Raw genomic sequence first — 20264 nt, forward strand, 5'->3', positions numbered from 1 at the left:
CGGTGGCACTGAAAGAGACACAACAGAGGTTACAGGTCTGTGAGAACTGGGTCAGGAGGATTGTGTGAATGAAGAGGGTGGACAGCAGGAGGATGGAAGAACTGAGGGAGGAGATTGGTGCGAACATCAGCTTGACAGGGAGATTGGTAAAAAGCCAGCTGAAGTGGGCTGGACAGGTGGTGTGGCTGGGAGAGAGTATGGTAAAGAGAGTGGATTAGTTGAGGGAGCAAGGTAGGAAGAAAAAGAGGAAGATCGTGGTTGAGATGGGAAGATTTGTGAGGATGGATATCAATAAGGTGGGGGTGGTTGGAGAGTGGAGAGAGTTGGCTGAAGACAGGGGGGAGTGGAGGAGTTTTGTGGTCAAGGCAAGGTAGAAGCTTGGTACCGTTGGACTTCACCCCTTATAACAGGAAGGGAAGAGATGGAGAATAAGTCGTCCATCGAGCGGATATCTTACGTGGCAAAGTTGGGGAACACCAAAACCTATCTGGCAAAAAAGGTGCAACTTTCATGATTATCACCCCCATTACATTTTGAAAGAACAACCATTTCTTAAATTAGATATATTTTTAAAAACAAATTTATTGCAGTATTAAACAGCCACCTCAACACATCCATGCAAGTGACTTAAAATAACCCGACAATATGCAGCAATGAAACCATTTTTTTTTTTAAAAGTCAGCGAGTCACCCGTGACGTACGCGCACCAAGACCGAGTGCACAGTTTGCTAAACGTATCGGTGTGGAGCAAATTAGCAGCATGAGGATCACTCTTCATTACTCAGCCACTAACGACATTGTGGCACAGAAAACAGGAAGTGCAAAGCTTCAAAAAAAACAAAACACACCTCTCTTTCCTTGCAAGTTCTCCACACGATGTGAACATTCCACGGTAAACAAAAATTATTTTACATTCTCAGAGCTTTTACAAAGCATGCGGCACCGAGTGTGCACATTGAAACGTGTTAACCCTCAGTCATTACCCTCTCATCAACTCCTGTATTTAAAACTTAGTGGTTTGGCAATATGTGCTTTTTGCTTTAGAAACCACCGTACTAATCCAGCACAATTAAGACGGTGTTAGCGATCTCGAACCACTTTTGCCGTCGATACAATTCGAACACAGACCCAAAGATATCCTCAACCATCACCAGTGTTAAATAACTGGTTACATTTGTAACTGTCAGGTCAAGCAACTATAAAATTAACCCAATCACCAGCCGAGGTAAATATCATCGATCAAAGCAAAAATAAAATTACAAAAAATAAAAATAAACAATTTTGTCGTTGAATGAAGCCAAATGTCAAGTGCTTCCTTTCAGCAGGTTATGGCACTGCTCAAATGGTGGCAACAATACAAATATGGCATGCACAAACTCTGCGGATTAAGGCCATGCGATGACGGACGGGCCGAATGAAAGCAGCAGAGGGCCGACATCCGTGGCACAGTCCAAGAATATGGCCTTTAAAAAAAAAAGAGAAACCTTCCATTTATTCCCTCCCTGGTGCGTGTGATTGGCTCATCTTCGAGTGACGCTTCTTGTGGTGATGGTTCCAGGCTAGAAGAGGCGAATCATCGATTCCCGATCCTTACCGACTCCCACCCACTTGACTGAAAGAAAGATAACTGGCGGTTATTTATTGGAAAAAGACAGACAGACAATTTGATAAAAAAAAAACAATGCGTGGGTTGAAATAATTATGGGCTGAAAAAGACAGACAATTATGGGCTGCAACACTGATGAACTGAAGGAAAGAACACAATTAGACATATGGAGGCAACTTCACAGATGAGAGAAGAGGAACAATGGGTACAGGTGAACACAACAGTTTAGAGAGTTAAGGGTTCTCAGTAAACACATTTGGCCTGGTAGAACTGCAGGGAGACCGAGAGGGCAAGGGGTATCTGAGAGTTCATACCTAGTCTTTTGTGCACTTTCCACCTTTGCACTCCAGGCAATGTCGTACTGGATAGTTATTTCCGAACGGATATTAAAGCCGACAGCACTTCCAAGGACAGATAGTGGTGAATAACCGATTCCACAAAGCGAACCTTTTAGCTTGCCCAACAGGTGGAAATCTATCGTAAGCATATCTGGTGAGCAGCAACAATGTCGATACATTTTGAGGCAATTTTCCCACCTAGAGTATCAACGCAACACAGTGCACTACCATACTGCGTGTCCTGATGAATACAATCGTCATTGAGGAGGTGCGGGCAAGACTTTGCCAACAGCCAACAGGAGTGATGTGTCGGATGTCCTGAGGGTACTGACCGATAAAATTTTGCCGTTTGGAACAGGGTGAGAAAATTAAACCTCATTTATCCGAGAAAAAAAAAAGATTGCACAAAGAACTGTCTTTAGAATAAATTTGGAACAACATACTCACTGCTTTGACTGACCCCAGGACCCCTGGGAGGGTTGGGTATGGGGTGGGGTGGAGGGGGGGGGGGGATTCGAACATCTATCCAGGAGTCATCCATCATGGTGATGGCAAATATCAACATATTTTTCTCCTGTGCCCCAATAAATTACACCACAGCTCTTTGTTCCACGATTATTAAATTTGTGCACCCCATCCCTCCCTCCCCGGCCCCCCATGATTATTAAATTAAATTTGTGCCCCAACCACTACAAAATCTCTCTGCAGCCTCTCCGTCAAAGGAGAAAAGTGTTGACGATTAGATTAAATAAATAAAACCTAAAACTTCGTCCCGTTATGCTCACATAGAACAAAGTTTATGATGTGCATCTCATGTACTCAAAGTAAGCATTTTCCTAAAATGCCAAAAATTATCCAACATTTAAATATGAAAAGAAGCAAAAAAACAAAACAAAACTGGTGTGGGGGGAGGGGGGTGCTTAATTAAAATACTTGCATGAAGATGTTAAACGCAAGGTGTGCATAATGTAAGAGTGTGTACGCATGTGCTCAAAATGGTATGCAGACAAAGAAAAAAAAAACTTTTTAAAATACTCAACATGTCATAAAAATGACGCGACTCACTAGGAATACGCAGATGTTTTTCAATGAACAAAATGTAGTTCTGAGCATTGACAGGAAGTTCATCAAAAGAACGCAATTTGTCAATGTTTGTCTTCCAACCGGGAAGGGTAACGTAATCCACTTGTACTTTGTTGAGAATGTCCATGTTCGCTGGGTATCGGAAGAAAAGGGCAAAGGAGAGAGAATAAAATAAATAACTAAACAAACAAATTTAGCAAACATAAAGATGATAATAATAATAATAATATAATGCAACAAGACACAAGCAACATGTTCCAAACCAGGAAGGAGGGTTTGCTAAGCAAATGCATCTGTACCCGACCACAGCATGAACAAGGTTGCACAACTTGCTCCTTTGAGAATTAAACTTCATTTGAAGACAACGCACAACTCTTGTTCTTCCAACATCCCCAATCTTTGCCCTTGCGTATGGTACATATCCAAACGTAGTTAATTTTCTGGATGCGATAAGACGAGACTTATTTATTTTTTATAAGAGCAAGGGTTACGCGTGAGCAAACGCCAACGGCCATCCATATCTGGTGCACAACTGTGCCTGCGAACATCCTCCTTCAGTTGGGTTACTTTATTCTAGGATGGTGGTGGCAGGATTTGCACTTCAGCAACCGTAAAACATGTCATTCCACAAAAGACATAATAACACAAAGACAACAGAAACCCCACGGAGTGGGAGTACCTCCTGTGCAGCTGCCATTCGCAGGACACCTCACCTGATGACGGGATTGCGGCAAAGCCTTTGGGACCCTCATTCTTTGATGAAAGGAGGAAAAGCATGGGGTAACCTTCCTGGGTCAGGTTGCAGAGGTGTGTGTTGGGGTGGTGCTAAGGTGTCGTCCACTAGACGGCGGTCTCCTCAGGTTAACCTGAGGGTTCCTTTGGGTGTGTGTGCCTGAATATCCTATCCCAAAAAAGAGAGGGTGATCACCTGCATCTTAGCTGAGCTCCAGTTTCAACATTGGTATTGTAGCACTCTGAGGTTCAGAAACTGGATATTGGTGAGATCATGGTGGGTGAGTACACAGACTACTGGTCTGGTTGCTCTGATGGTTACCATGCCCAATAAGTTGTTGTAGCTGTGTCCAATAAGTCGACTCCCATGATGGTAACACCTGTCAACAAGCGTACGAGACTGACGATTCGTCACTCCTTTGGTGTCATTTCCCTGGTCTCTGTATATGCTCCAACTGAGGCGAGTGAACTCACCGTGAAGGACGCATTCTACGCCGCGCTCGAGTCTGTGGTTGATCAGTGCCCCAGGTGAGATACACTTCTAGTCTTGGGGAATTTCAATGCATCGACTGGCACTGATAGGGATGGCCATGAGACATGTGTTGGTCCCCATGGGTCTGGAACTGTGAACCAGAATATAATAGCACGAAGTTTCTTGACTTTGCAAGACGTCATGCTCTTAGAGCAGCTGATTCATGGTTTCAGCACCCACAGCCTCATCGCAAGACTTGGCATTCCAACGCTTGTGGTGTAGCAAAGGTGATTGACCATGTGCTCATTAATGGTCGCTGGAGGATTATCCAGAATTGCAGGGTCTACCAGAGTGCTCAGTTCCTCAATACCGACCACAGGCTTGTTGTGGTAACTCTGAAGTTGCATCTTAAATCCAGGAGAATGGTACCATCCCAGCCGAGGCTGGATGTTGGCAAGCTCAAGGACGAGAGCGTAGCTGAGGAGTTTGTGAACAGGCCGAGTGGGAATTTGGGTGGTCTGGGTGTTTTGTGGAATCCTGAAGAGTTATGGAGTGCCTTCAAGACAACCATCCTTGATGTTGCCAGTGGATATCTTGGAACCCACCATCAGGCGAAGAACTTTGTCTCAAGAAACATGAGATAACATTGACCAGAATTTCAGGGCCAGGCTTAATGGCAGAGCTGAGATGTTGAGGGAGTTGAGGTGTAAAACTGTACGTGTGCTGAGGGTGGACAAGGAGGCCTATGTGTGAGGAATCTGTGAAGGGATTGAGCATCACCTGTGGCCAGTTACTTTGAGCAGCTGTACCAGGCTGACCCACCAGCTGTTGAGTTGGACGTCAGGGGTGTTAGTACGTCTATTGCTGACCCTCCAATCAACTGTGAATCACCTTCATTTGTGGAAACGGGCTGCGGTGAACCAGTTGAAAGGAAGTAAAGTTCCAGGGATCTGTGACATCCATGCTGAACTTCTTAAGGCTGGTGGAAATGCTGTATTCGCATCATCGCATGGAGTTCTGTGCTCTGATTGAAGCATAGGCATCATCCCAAGTGACTGTAAGAGGGGCCTTGTTGTCCCTCTCTGGAAAGGGAAGGGTGATCACCAGGAGCACCAGCGCCCAGAGCAGTCGGGTTTTACACCAAAGAGGTCAACAATTGACCGTATCCTTGCTCTTCAGGTTCTCACCGATAGCAGACGAGAGTTTCCGCAGGGGCTGCTTGCAGCCTATGTTAATTTCCGCAAAGTGTTTGATTCAGTGAATCGGGATGCACTCTGGAGGATTCTTGGTCTTTGTGGGATGCCACCAAAACTGATCAATCTGATGTCCGAACTATACTCTGGTACTGGGAGTGCTGTGAGGTATGGTGGTACCATCTCTGACTTATTACCCTATTGAGGAGAGCCTGGTGTTGGCTCAGTGGTTAGGGTGGCGGCTTGGGATCCTAGGGTCCTGAGTTCAAGCCCTGTCGGCTGCTGAATTAATAGACCAGGGGGTTGACTCAGCCCATCATCCTTCTGAGGTCGGTAAAATGAGTACCAGTTCCAGTCTGTGTACTGGTAGAGGGGCACTGCATCAGCGACACAGTCGTGCCCCAAGAAATGATAGCTACCCCGGCAGCTAAACTGCCATACGACCACCACCACCACCCTATTGAGGAAAGGCTATTGCATTTGTGTCCATTTGTTTGTTTGTCCACACAGAACATGAGTGTGTTTTTCTCTGCAACTGCTTGTCGGATTGACATTAAATTTTCACCATCGGTGACGACTCATGTAGAATGTCGTAATGATAATTATGATGCCATAGGTCACATGGTGTATCAGCCATGTTGGAAAAACAGAAAAACTTTGGACATCTATCTCCGAAACCGCACCATGGAAAAATTTGAAACTTGGCACATGGCAAGTACTCTGCATGGGGAAAAAGTGTAAATTTTTTCCTGATGGCATAGGTGCCTTCGTTATGATGTCATAATTGCATACGTAGAACGCTACATCGGATCAGTATGAAAATATTTGAGGGTCATCTCGGGATAAATTGGTCGACAGCAAAAAATAAAATTAAAATATTTGATGATGTCATCGGTCATGTGGTTTGGCAACCACATGTGTGTGTGTGTATATATATATATATATATATATATATATATTTTAAAACCTTCAAAAATCTTCTCCGAAACAGCGGAATAGGTCGAGGCGAAACTTTACAGGTACCTATCCATGAGGAACAAAACGTTCCCACCCTTTGACGTCACAGGTCACATCGTTTGGCAGCCATATTGGATTGTCCCAAAAAACCTTTAAAAATCCTCCTCTCCAAAAAAGCGAGACAGATCGAGGGGAAACTTCACACACACACATTCCCCAAGCCTTAGGGATACCAGGGTGTTCACGAATAATCAATAGGTCACATGGCCTGGAAGACATATTGGATTGAACGAAAATCCTAAAAAATAAAAAATAATTTCTCTTAAACTGCTTCATCGATCGACATGAAACCTCACAATTATGACATACTCGTGATGGGCAATATACGTTTTCAAATTCAACCGATTCGGACAAATGGCCTGGCAGCCAGAATTATTTAATATTTTGAATGTGGGTTCTTTGTTGGTTTTTTTTGTACAAGGCTCACTTTGCTGCACCTGGATGGGTTTGAGGGTAGAGGAACAGCAGCTGAAACCAAAATCCTATCCAGGTTCCTCCTGATGACTTAATCTTTGCTTTTTACTTGTTCAGGTTCCTTCTGATTACTCCAATGCAGGACTGCACCTATTTGGTCTTTCATTTGATTTGAATTGAATTAATTTTAATCCCATTCTAAATTAAATTGAATAGTAATAAACGTCATGGGTCAAGGTCAGGTATCCGATCAAAGCGGGGTTGCATCAAAGTGGGACATCTTGGTACCCGGTCATCACTACCAGCAGTTATAAAGTGGCAGTTCTAGTTATGTCTATTATTATCCCCGGTTGGACTTAGTCCAAAACGGGGGCTTATGGATTTCGTCTCGATTTTCATGTCCGTGTGTGCGTCCCCAACCATATCTCTGACATGTATGGACCGATTTTATTCAAACTTGGCAAGACAACACATGATGGTATTATATACATATGCAAATCATTTTATTTCGCGATACGATCAAAGATAGCCGATTGGCGGCCATTTTAGTTGTCAAAAAAATGCAATGTTGAACAAGTCCTCAACCGTTTCTCGGACATGCATTTACGGATCCTGTTAAAAGTTGGCACACCGATAATGAATGATGGCTTACACATGCACGTCATGTTTTTTTTTTTCTGGATCAGATCCAAGATGGCTGACTGGCGGCCATTTTCTTACATAAAGGTGTCCCCAACCATTTGTCAGACATGCATGGTCCAATTTTCTTCAAACTTGGCACAAGCACAGTACATGATGGCATACACATACACCTCACTTTATTTTGTGATCTGATCAAAGATAGCCGACTGGTAGACTGGCGGCCATTTTAGTTGTACATAAATATGGGCTAGCCCTTTAACTCCGTACAGCACAATTGCTAAAACATTTTATGTCTATTTTACTCGTTAATTAAATAACACCAGTACACAAACACCACACAAAACAAGTCCTGGTGAGAGTCTGCAATCTCTGATTGCTCTTTCTTGTTTCCAGTTGTTACCAGAATTCTTCAGGGGTGTGTACTGGCCCCCACACTTTTCATTGCTTGTATGGACTGGATTCTAGGGAGGATGTCGGACACATCAAGCTGCGGTGCATCGTTTGGGAATGTCAAGATCTCTGACCTTGATTTCGCAGATGATGCAGTCAACTTTGCGGAGACACTGGATATCCTTATGGGGGCCGTCGACGTGCTGGTATTATGGGTTTCCTGTATCAAAACTAAGATCCAGGGCTTCAATGACATCTTGGATGCTGCTACCTTGTCTGTATCTGTTTGTGGTGAGGATGTTGAGGTCACAGAGAGATTCACTTACCTTGGCAGTGATATCCGTGTCTCCGCATGTTATGAGCCAGAGGCCAACAGATATCTGGGTCGGGCCTGGAGAATCATGGAGTCACTGGATCATGGGGTGTGGCACGGCACCGACACAGGAGGATGAAAGTCCGAGTCCAAGTCCTTGGTGCTTCCAATCTTGTCGACGGATGTGAGACTTGGACTCTGACCAAGGATATTAGATGGAAACTCAACTCCTTCTGTACCAGGTCTCTTCAGAGAATCAGACTTATCCTTGGCTATCGCTGTTCAGACTTTGTGTCCAATGAATGGATGCTGAGAGACTCGGATGAAATGTGTTGCCTGTATAGTCTGTGAGCGTCAGCCGTGGCTGTATGGACATGTAGCTTGTTTTCCTGACACTGATCCTGCTCACGAGATTCTCTCAGCGAGGGTGGCCAACGGGACGACCATATGCCTCGTAGTTCCAGCAGGTTGATCGGCATCTCGAGGAGATGGGGACGGGCCAGGCATCTGCCTGGGGGGTGGCCAGACAGAGGCCCCTAGAGTACCGGTGGAAAGTGGATGCAGCGACGCGCTGCTCCTGCACATGCTCCCATACCTGACCTGACACGCATGCAGGAGAGAAAGTCCGGGATGGCAGGATAGCTGAGAGGTGTGCACACGCCCATCTGAGCCAGTGATAAACGGCCAGACGGGTATCTTGCAGACTCGGTGATTCATCAAAGTGTGTGCCGTCCCTCGGATGGACGTCAAAGTGGGCGTCCCGTTTGCCAACATTCACTGATGGACGTTAAAGATCACACAGTGTCCTTCACAAAGAGTAGGCGAGTTGTCACAGTCACCGTGAACAAATTACAAAACTTCAACCTTAACCTACAGAGGGTGTTTCTTCAGTGGCACAGCCATGCCCTCAGCCAATGATGCGACTCGCAGCCTTGTGTTGCATCCAAAAGAAAAAAAAAAGAAGAAGATGAAGTCCAAACACACGTGTGTTGACATTGATCAATTTACAAAGGACAAAAACTCACAGCAGACATTGGCTCAAAATAAAATCATCATTATTCACCAAACAAACACGTTGGACATGCATCAAACAATAATCATAATATAATTACTTTTACACCGTTTTCGACTCACGAGTTCAGTACCCCTCTGCATGGCAAAAGCAAAAAGCAAACACCGACATCCAGAAAACGGATTATGTACCAAACACACAAATATATAAGCAAGAGTGTCTTACCTGGGAAATAAGGCATAGGTTTGTCATCCATCTTGTAGGAGACGCCGACTTTGATTTCATCCAGGACATCGAGAATGTCCATCTTCGTCAACGCAAGCCTGTGTGGATGTGGAGGGGGGGGGGGGAATGTTATAAAGGACCCGTCAAAAATGTTACAACGTATTCTACACAAGATATTTCAATTCATCAGGAATGTGGGAAAGCTTACACTTTATATGCACACCTAGACAATCGGATTCTTAACAGTGGGCAACCAAGAGGCAAGCACACAATGAGGAGAGTTCAGTACTGTACTCAGTTACGAGCATACATTGACAAATTGATCCGATCAACTGCCCCAAATATTAAGGTTAACCGGTTCTCTTTATTTACTTTATGATCACAGACAAAAGGTCAAACTACAATCGGAAATAAGATTAGACATGAGAACTGACGGCTCAGTCCAAACGAAATCTAAATAGAACAGGACCATCTGAAGTACAAGAAGCATCAGGGAATCAAACATCTGCATCTCATTGTGTTACAAACACAGTTTGAACTCACATGGACATATCACAGCGACATTCATCTCGATGGAGAAATGTAACTGAGTGGAACCAGGATTTCAGCCAAGTTAGGCCATTGACGAAATATGTTGTCCTCAAACCTCCATCAGTGATTGCACAAAGAAAACGAGTAAAAAGCAAAACGAAAAACATTCAAAAGCCCCATAGAAACGAAGCAACGCACCGCACACGTTGTGGACGGATTATGACAAAACTAGGTGGATGATTTTGGTAGGTGACAAGAACAAACAGATTAGCTTTTGGTTCAGGTTCGGCCCGTCAGTGGGATACGAAATGTAAACTGTTCAGCCTGGCAGAGGTACGTGCTCCACCAAGTGCCATCCGTTCCAGCCTGATGGAGGTAAGGAGGCTTAAGTAGCCGAGCTCAACAACTACATGTGCTGGCTTAACAGTTCTGTTTATTCTGGGCCCTTTTCCTTCGTAACTTACACATACCACAACTACCTTGCAATCCACGGCAGACCTTACAGCAGAGATTGTTACCTCCGCCACTGAAACTGAAGGAGCTTGACAAGTATGTTGATCGCCTCCGTTCATTTGTGTGTGTGTGTGTGTGTGTTTGTTTGTCTGTCCGTTCGCCTCCAGTCCAAACCGCTCAACCGATCACTCTGAAATTTTCAAACACTAATGTCACCGACCCTGCGATGGTCCCACATTGAAGTTTCGGATTGGATTTTGGTTCGGATCCAGCCCATCAGTGGGATACAAAACGTGAACTGTTCCACCTGGCAGAAGTATGCGCTCTACCGAGTGCCGTTATACTTTGTGCTATTTTGCCAAGTTGTCACTCTAGGAGCGATTTTTCATTTGGATTTTGCAAGTATCATGCTAGGATGATTGACTTGGGTGTGCGACAAGGATGAACCAATTCGATTTTAGTGAAGATCCGGATCCGGATCCAACTACTACATTTTTGAAAGTGATTCTTCACCAGCGAGAGAAAGAACGAAAAATTATATACATCACGATATCTCAAAAAGTTGAAGACTAATTCAGAAGAAACTTGGTGGACACGTTGGGTGTGTGACAAGGAAGAATTGATTAAATTTTGGTGACAATCCGAATTCGGATCCAATAAGTTTTTTTCAGTGATTCTTCACTATTGAGACAGGGCTAAACTAATATACTTCACGATCTCTCAAAAAGTTGTGGACGGATTCGGAAGAAATTTGGTGGACACGATGGGTGTGTGACCACGACAAATTGATTCAATTTTGGTGAGAATTATCTAATTTTTAAAGGGATCCTTTACCATTGAGAGATAAGGCCAAAAATGATTATATAGCATGACATTTCAAAAATCTGTTGGGCCCGATATGTTCTTGTGGATCAGGCATTACGTGGACCAGGTATGCGCTCTTCCGAGCGCCCTTCTAGTTACCTCTGTTACTAAAGGTACACGAGGCGCACACACACACACACACACACACACACACACACACACACACACACACACACACACACACACACACACACACACACACACACACTTTCACTCCTGTTTGTCTGTGAGCAGCATATCTCAAAAAGTTGCGGACAGATTCGGACAAAATTTGGTGGACAGGTTGGGTGTGTGACAATTCATGAGATTTTGATCATGATCCGGATCCTGAGACGAGATTTTTTTGTAAAAAAAATCATTTGTTATAATGTTTCTTCACCATTGAGAGATCAATCAATACAAAGATATGACAAAAAGTCCAAAGACTTAAAGTTAAGTTTACAATGTAGAAAAAAGAAAACATATAATGATATGATATTAATATAAAATACACTTGACAAGTTTTTTTTTTATTTAAACACAATTGAAATCATTACATGCAAACTAAATTAATACTATTAAAAGGAGTACTGTCTAATTGCTAACACAGAAGCATAATCGGAACATCAAAAAAAAAGAACAATGGCAATTCAAACAAAGAAATGTTGACAGTACAGCACAGTCAATTAACATCCATCGGGACCATACTCTGTGCAGAGCGTTGGTGCTGCCTAAGCAGTCTCCTTGGCTGTTGGATACAATACTGGACGGGTCGCCACTCCGACACACATGCTGGCACTCATTTTGCCGACCTTGGAAGGATGACGGGCAGAGTCAACCCCACCTGGTATTAATTCAACAGCCGAGTGGGATTTGAACTCAGGATCCTTGGATCCCAAACCCACCACCCTAACCATTAGGCCAACACCATGCATAATTAACATGCATCAATAAAAAATAAAACTGTGCAAGGAGAAGAGAGAAAGGGAGAGAGAAAGACGGACAATTACTATGTAAAAACATACCACTTGTCTTTTCAAACAAGCTCGAATGAGCTAAGATCCTCGTCCTCTTAATGATGACGTCATAAAAACGAATATGACGTCATTGTGATGCATCAGGTTTGCGATAAATTATCTGTGCTAATGCCCGGCTTGATTGCCGCAAACAAAATTCAAACAGCTTGCCTAGTTTCGGAGATAATGGTATAGGCGATTTCCATTCGCGGCGATATTATGACGTCAACTTTTTTTCTGGGAAGAATTTCCAAAATCGGAGATGGTTACTGCCTGCGCGTGGGCTTTCTGCATATACATGGCAAGTTTCACGAAGATTCGATGAAAACTCTGAGTTGTGAAACAAAGAATGTCAAAAAATAGGAATGACATCATAAAAATTGATATGACGTCATAGTGATGTATAATATGTGCGGTAATTCATCTCTGCTAATGCCCCTGTGATTCCCGCAAACAGAATTCAAAAAGCTTGCCTAGTTTCGGAGATAATTTTTTGTGCGATTTCCATTAGCGGAGATATTTTGACGTCATAACTTTTTTTTCTGGGAGGATTTTTCAAAATCGGAGATGGTTACTGTCTGCGCAGGGAATCTTTACAAATATATGCCAAGTTTCAGGAAGTTTCGATGAAAACTGTAGGCTGTGAAACAAAAAAGTCCACAAGAACAACAACGTGAGTAAGACTTAGAGATCCTCCACGAGGATCTAAAAAAAAAAAAAAAAGAAGTAATCATGTTCACACAAATTATTAGGGATAAATCATTAATATTTACACAAACCAAGGCTTACGAACAGGCAAGGAGTACTACAATAATTTAGAGATCCCAAAAGACAGGCAAGTAGTGAGCACAGCAACAACTAGAAGGGCACTCGGTAGAGCGCATACCTCCGCCACGTAATGCCTGATCCACAAGAACATATCGGGCCCAATACATTTTTGAAAAACCATGCTATGCAGTACGATATCGTTTTGGCACTATCTCTCAATGGTGAAGAATCACTTTAAAGATAAAATAATTCTCATATTGAGATCTGGATTCGGATCTTCACCAAAATCGAACCACTTCTTCCTTGTCACACACCAAATGCGTCCACCAAGTTTCATCCGAATTCATCCACAACTTTTTGAGATATCCTGTTATGTATCATTTTTGGCCCAATCTCTCAATGGTGAAGAATTTACGTTAAAAATTCGAGTAATCGGATTCGGATCTTCACCGAAATGTAATCAGTTCGTCACCAAAATCAAATCTAAACCCAAGATGAAGACCGGTGATGTGTTGGCAATTGGATGAGAGTACGTCTTGATGACGACGAGACACCATGAGGGACTTTCCAAAGCGAGTTAGAATTGTGATTCTTCTTTCCGCGAACGAGGGGAGGTTATCGGCACAGAGAAGATCAGCAAAATGGGACGTCTCAGGAAAAGTGAAGGGCTCCTTGCTGTACCCGCTCGATGCTTTGTGACTGCTTCGCGGTCAGGCTCGAGCTCCATACAGAAGCGGAAAACTTCAACAGAGGTCGAATGCACAGCACATGGTGTATATCAGAATCAGGTCTTTGACGGCGACACCATTTCCCTTCAGCGAGCACAGGTAGAGACGACGCGAGGCTCGCAATATCATTCGTTGAACTTGCGAGTCCTATTTCTATCCCATTGAAGAGTATGAGGCCAAAAACGATATATCGTACGATATCGATATTATGCGGGCCTGGCTGAAGAATGACGAAGTACAATTTGGCGGTTTAGCGATCTATACTGGCATCTTTATCAGTCTTGATCGTGATGCAAGTGCTCCTGAAATAAAAGATATGGCTTTTACAGGCCAATGTAGTAGCTTTTCAGTGCATCGTTTTGTGTACAGTTAATGGAGCGGACATTTTCTCCCCATGCCATCCCTCCATGATATTGTTAAAGGGTAGCACACTGAGCAGTAAATAATAAATTCTTTATTAAAGCCCGACGTTTCAAGATCAAGCTGGTTCTCTTCCGCAGAAGCGTTAAAAGTGGTCTTCTTCTTCCGTATGCAGCACAGGGCTGTGGGGTAGCGTCGTTGGCTGAGGGCACGGCTGTGCTGCTGATGCAATGCCCCCTGTTACCAGCAAGCTGGTACTCATTTCGCCAATCTCAGAAGGATGACAGTCTCAATCATCCTGCCTGGTGTTAATTCAACGGTGAAAAGGGGCTTGCACTCAAGACCCAAAAATATTAAGCCAGCCACCTGAACCGTTAAGCCAACACTGGGCTTCAGGCATACTGTGATTGGCAAGGACTTGGACTAATCCACAACGCAGGACCGACCCCAGCAGAACTTAACACGGTGTCACCACAACACCCCTCTTGACGCCTCTGAGGAAGAAAACCAACTTGTTCTCGAAACGTTAGGCTTCAATAAGCAAATTATTCTTTACCGTTCAGTATGCACCCGATCACCAACATAAATCCTGAGCTGCAAACATTCCAACGTATGTATATATATATATATATATATATATATATATATATATATATATATATATATATATATATATATACACATATACACATATACACACACACACACACACACAAACACACACACACACACACACACACACACACACACACACACACACACACACACACACACACACACACACACACACACACACACACAATTTCTGGGAAGGCAATGGCAAACCACCCAGCATAACCCTTGTGGCTGTGCCAAGAAACTGCTTCGGGCAGCACCGACACTCTGTAACAGTCTGGTACATTAGAATCAGATTATATGATTTGATGAAAACTAGCGAATCGACTTTCCTATTAATTAACAAATATATGCAAGGTACTGCACCGTGCTGTTTTTGGACAAAAATAAAATAAACAATGAAAGGGCAAGATTAAATTACTCCTGCATGGTGATGCATCAATTAAATCAGAATCAGAGGTTGCCACTAGGTCAACTTTAATTCTGATGCAAGGAGTGGGGGGGGGGGGGGTTGTTACGGCTATAGGAGGTATCTTCACCCAAATAATACCATGTGTCATCAGCATGGAGTTACACACAAACTTACGCAGTAAAGCCATTGATCATGTGTGCGTAACGCAGCAGGACAAGGTCAAGCCAGCCACAGCGTCGCTTGCGTCCCGTCGTCACTCCAAACTCGTGGCCACGTGTCTGCAGCAGCTCTCCAGTTTCCTGTACGCGCAGATGTTTATCAAAACGAGAAACATTTCAGAATAGATTGCCAGGATCGTACAGAACCACTGCCAAAATTGCCAGGAATGATCAATGTCATTCGACAATAAACAAATACCAAAAGCTATGTAAAGAGTAACAGTGCACAAAGTAGTTGACATCTCATTTTGGATTTTTTATTTTCCCCCTACTGATCCTCATAAGGGAGGCCAACATTATTTAATCTCTCTTTTGGGCTGGCAGGATGGGCTGGAGGTATGCACACTCACCTTGAAGCTATCTCGCCGGAATTTTAACCACAACTCAGCTATTAACTGGCATTCCGGTGTTTCACAGCAGGGTGAGATTCATCAATGTGTGTACCATCCCTTGGATGGACGTTAAGCTGGGCATCCCGTATGCCACCATCAGTTTGTGGGTGTTAAAGATCCCACGGTGTCCTTCATAAAGAGTCGGCAAGCTATCGCTGGCACATTGAACAAGTTACATCTTCCTTTTCTAGCATCCAGGGCTCCCAGCAATGATGCAACCAGCAGCATTAGGCTGCATATGAAAATAAACGAACGAGCTGCTTTTTTGGTCATTCTTATGCAACTTCATTGTGATGAAAAGAGCAAAATAAACAAGTAAAAGCAATGATTATTTTGATGAGAATTAACCACACAAAGGTGTTTATGAGTATGGCAAGTATGGCAACACTCACATTTAACTGCTCCGTGGGGAATGCTCCGACCCCAACGCGCGTAGTGTAGGCTTTGACCACGCCATACACTTCGCCCACATTCTGGGCCGGAATGCCCAACCCCGTGAGCACACCTCCCACCGTGCAGTTGGAGGATGTCACAAAAGGATAAGTGCCTAGAGGGTCATCACGAGATAGTTAAAATAAACTCCAGCCTTCTGATGCCCAATCCAAAAGGACAAAGGGGGGGGGGGGGAATCACAAGCTGTTCATAAACTAACACAAAGAAAAACTAGAAAGGCACTCGGTAGAGCGCATACCTCCGCCACGTAATGCCTGATCCACGAGAACATATCGGGTCTAATACATTTTTGAAATATGCTATACAGGACAATATCGTTTTTGGCCCTATCTCTCAATGGTGAAGAATCACTTTAAAAATTCTAGTAGTCGAATCCGGATCCAGATCTTCACCTAAATCTAATCAGTTCGTCCTTGTCAAACTCCCAACGTGCCCACCAAGTTTCATCCGAATCTGTCCACAACTTTGAGTGATCGGGCCAAAAACTATACATAGAACGATATCTCAAAAAGTTGTGGACGGATTCAGATGAAACTTGGTAGGCACGTTGGTTGTGTGACGAAGAAGAATTGATTCAATTTTGGTGAAGATCCGGATCCGGATCTGCTAATTTTTAAGTGATTCTTCACCATTGAGAAATAGGGCAAAACCAATATGTAGCATGATATCTCAAAATGATGAAGAATCACTTAAAAAATTATGGTCGTCGGATCAGAATCTGGATCTGCACCAAAATCTAATCAGTACGTCCTTGTCACCCAACCTGTCCACAACTTTTTGAGATATCCTGTACACAGACAGACAAGCCGGTAGGCGACATGGGTGGTCGCTACATAATTGCATACTAGTCATACAGTTTTTGACGGATCGGGCTGAAAATTTTTGACAAAAAGGTTCATTATAGTGCGCATAAAAGTGCGGAAGCCGATTTTTGATTTTCGAAAAAACAATTTTTGGGGGATTTTTCAAAAATTTCAAAGTCCTGTTGCTAGGCAACGGTGGCGTCCATAGCAACGGTGCTCAAAAGCATACAACTAGATCCTGGTATGAACCTACCTGTCAAGTATCAGCAAAATCGGTTGACTCCTCTGGCATCCAGAGCTGTCCATTACAAACAAACAAACAAACAAACAAACATACAGACAGACGGAAAACCTATTTGTGTTAAAGAAACACATAAAACACAAACGAACTAGAACGGCACTCGGTAGAGCGCATAGCTCCGTCCGGTTGAACAGTTTACGTTTTGTATCCCACCTCCAGGCTGGACAGATATGGATCCGGACCAAACCAACATCGAATTGTCTTGTACTCCTCACCTAACCAACTCATCCACAACTTTTTGATTCCATCCAGATTTTATCATAATTCAGGTTACACCGTACTATACCGGATATCGTTTTTGGCCACATCTCTCAATGGTGAAGAATCACATTTAACATTTTTTTTTTAATTCTCCGATCCGCATTTGGATCTACACCAAAATCGAAACAATTCGTCCTCGTCACACACCCGACCTGCCCTCCAAATTTCGTCCGAATCCATCCACAACTTTTTGAGATATCCTGCTCACAGACAGACAATCAGACAGACAGGGGTGAAAACGTAACCTCCGCCCACCTTCAGTGGCGCAGGTCACCAAGCCAATCTGAGAATGAACAGGTGCCCATCATCGTGCATGCAGAAGGCCGTGCATCAATAAAACTGCACTTTTCCCACAAAACTGACCAAATTCCCGCAAGACGGGATAAATTCTGAGATTTGCAACCCAAATGAGAGAAATAGCACAATACTGACAAATAAAGCGTGTCGAAGTTCAAAAGGTAACTTTCTTGAATAAGTGTGGGATTACAGATCCCTGGTGGGTTCCTTGACAATCAAATAGCAAAGGAATGCCACTGTCGTGGGGACCGTTCAACCCTCTATGCATTGTTTGGCCTCCCTTAATTGTTGGATTGTAGTTTTGTAGTCTGAGGCTAGTCGATGACACGAGACAATGCCAGACTCAGCTTCAGATAAACAGAGCAGCTAACCTTGGGGGGAGGTGAGGCAGTTTCCTGGGGTACTCTCTCCGAAGTCAGTGAGGGAATTGAGAAATCTACCCCCTCCTCCACCACCCCCCCCTCACCCCCTTCCCCTAATGGTGTGCCAACCCAATGGGGTTGGCTATGCTCTATCCTCTAAATGCTGAGAGTCGAGAAAGGAAGGAGAAGGTACCATTTTAAAAATCTTTAAGACTTGACCGGCGTCAGAATCAAACCGCCGACCTCCCAAATTCGGAGCGGATGCTCTAACCATTATGCCAAAAGCCAGATGAATACACTGACAGTCTGATTTACAAGAAAGCCCTGGCTCCATCTTACTCACCAAACTGACAACTAATGTGCCACCCATCAAGTGTGACTTCCCCTCGAGAGAAACATTTAAAATCACATTTTCTGCATCAGAAGAAGCATAAAGGTAATGGCGCTGCTCTGAAGACATGGACAGAATACCTGCCTCTGTGACGGCTGGTGCCGCTCTTTGATTCTGTTTCACAAGATAAAAAAACGGGTGTTATCAAGGAGCACATCATATGTATGTATGTATGCTTCCTGCCATGGAAATTGAGGTGTGGCTGATGTTTCCAACAGCAGGCCATTGTCCGAGCAAAAGGAAGGCGGATACTCGAAAACATCAGCCGCACCTTTTTCCCACACCGGTCGGTGAAAACATCAATCAAACACTCTTTCTCAACGACCAGTTGATAAATATATTGTTTACTTGCCATCAACTTCATATAAACTACAAAACACACTTTAATCAGTCATCAACAACGTTTTTTAAAATTTTTTTTATTATTTTTGTTTCAATGCAGAAACAACCCTAAGTGCATATCTGGAAGTTTCAGAACAAGTCTGATCCATGAATTATTATCCTGAGGTGCTTGCCATGGTGTTAGATCAATCATAGAGCAGGCTGGTGTTGCTTAGCGGTTAGGGTGGTGCTTGGGATCCTTAGGTCCTGAGTTCGAGCCCCGTTGGCCACTGAATTAATACCAGGGGGTTGACTCAGCCTGTCATCCTTCTGAGGTTGGCGAAATGAGCACCAGTACACTGGTAATAGGGGCACTGCATCAGCAACAGAGCCACACCCTCAGCCAATGATGCTACCCCACAGCTTTGTGCTGCACATGAAGAAGAAGACCACAAAGGACTCAGTGTCATCATGGTGAGAGCATCTTCTCTGAATGTGGAAGGTCGGCGGTTAGATTCCCACACTGGTCAAGTCTGCCATACCAAAGATGGCAACGTTTTTCAAGGCCGAACACATTGAGAAGATTCAAAATAATTTCTTCCACTTTTCAATACGTCCCAGAACCAAGAGAAGAAGACACATTTTAAATGATTCAGGAAAAAATTAACAACCTCATGGTTGGGGAGCAAATATGACTCCACCTCACATGGTATATTTGAGAGGGTGAAGGCATATGGTGCAACCAGCTTAACAATTCTCTCCCAATGGTCGCCATGAGTATAAGCCTTCAAAATGCTCGTTACCTCCGCCACCTAGGGTGGACGGAGGTTATGTTTTCATCCACGTCTATTTGTCTGTCTCGCCTGTGAACAGGATATCTCAAAAAATTGTGGACGGTTTCCTCTGTATCTCATCAATGATCTCTCCGACTCTCTGGAAAATCCTCTTTATCTCTTTGCTGATGACTCCATCCTCTGCCGTACCATCTGTCATCCCTCAGACCGGCAAGCAACAGCCTCTTCACTCACTGCAGATCTGGATAAAATCACAAACTGGTCCAACACGTGGAACATGTCTTTCAATCCTGACAAATCTCACACTCTCACTATGTCTCTCCGAAAGGACCGTCTGGAATCCCCCCCCCCCCCAGCCACCGCCCAATCTACTTTCTCAACAATCCTCTCGAAGTCCTTTCATTCAAGCTTCAGGGTCTCACAATCTGCCATGATCTTTCCTGTGAAAGCCACATTTTCAAGCTGGCCTCCAAAGTCAGTCTTGGCATCCTCTGTCGTGCAAAGTCCT

The 20264-nt window shown here is 43.8% G+C and overlaps 1 protein-coding gene across 1 annotated transcript in view; it reads right to left on the reverse strand.

The window, feature by feature from the left end:
• Window positions 1-562: 562 nt before the first annotated feature.
• ADSS2 (adenylosuccinate synthase 2) overlaps window positions 563-20264 on the reverse strand; it is a 65275-nt gene continuing 45573 nt past the window's right edge. The window contains exons 9-13 of the mRNA XM_085889715.1: window positions 16166-16320; window positions 15338-15462; window positions 9438-9535; window positions 3010-3159; window positions 563-1612 (exon numbers count right to left, since the gene is read on the reverse strand). Of these exons, the coding sequence (XP_085745841.1) occupies window positions 1560-1612; window positions 3010-3159; window positions 9438-9535; window positions 15338-15462; window positions 16166-16320 (581 nt within the window). The 3' untranslated portion in view covers window positions 563-1559. The remainder of the gene's footprint in view (window positions 1613-3009; window positions 3160-9437; window positions 9536-15337; window positions 15463-16165; window positions 16321-20264) is intronic.

The sequence above is a fragment of the Eptatretus burgeri genome, chromosome 7, assembly GCF_056783735.1.
Source record: "Eptatretus burgeri isolate ZD-2024b chromosome 7, Ebu_testis_v1, whole genome shotgun sequence".
NCBI lineage: Eukaryota > Metazoa > Chordata > Myxini > Myxiniformes > Myxinidae > Eptatretus > Eptatretus burgeri.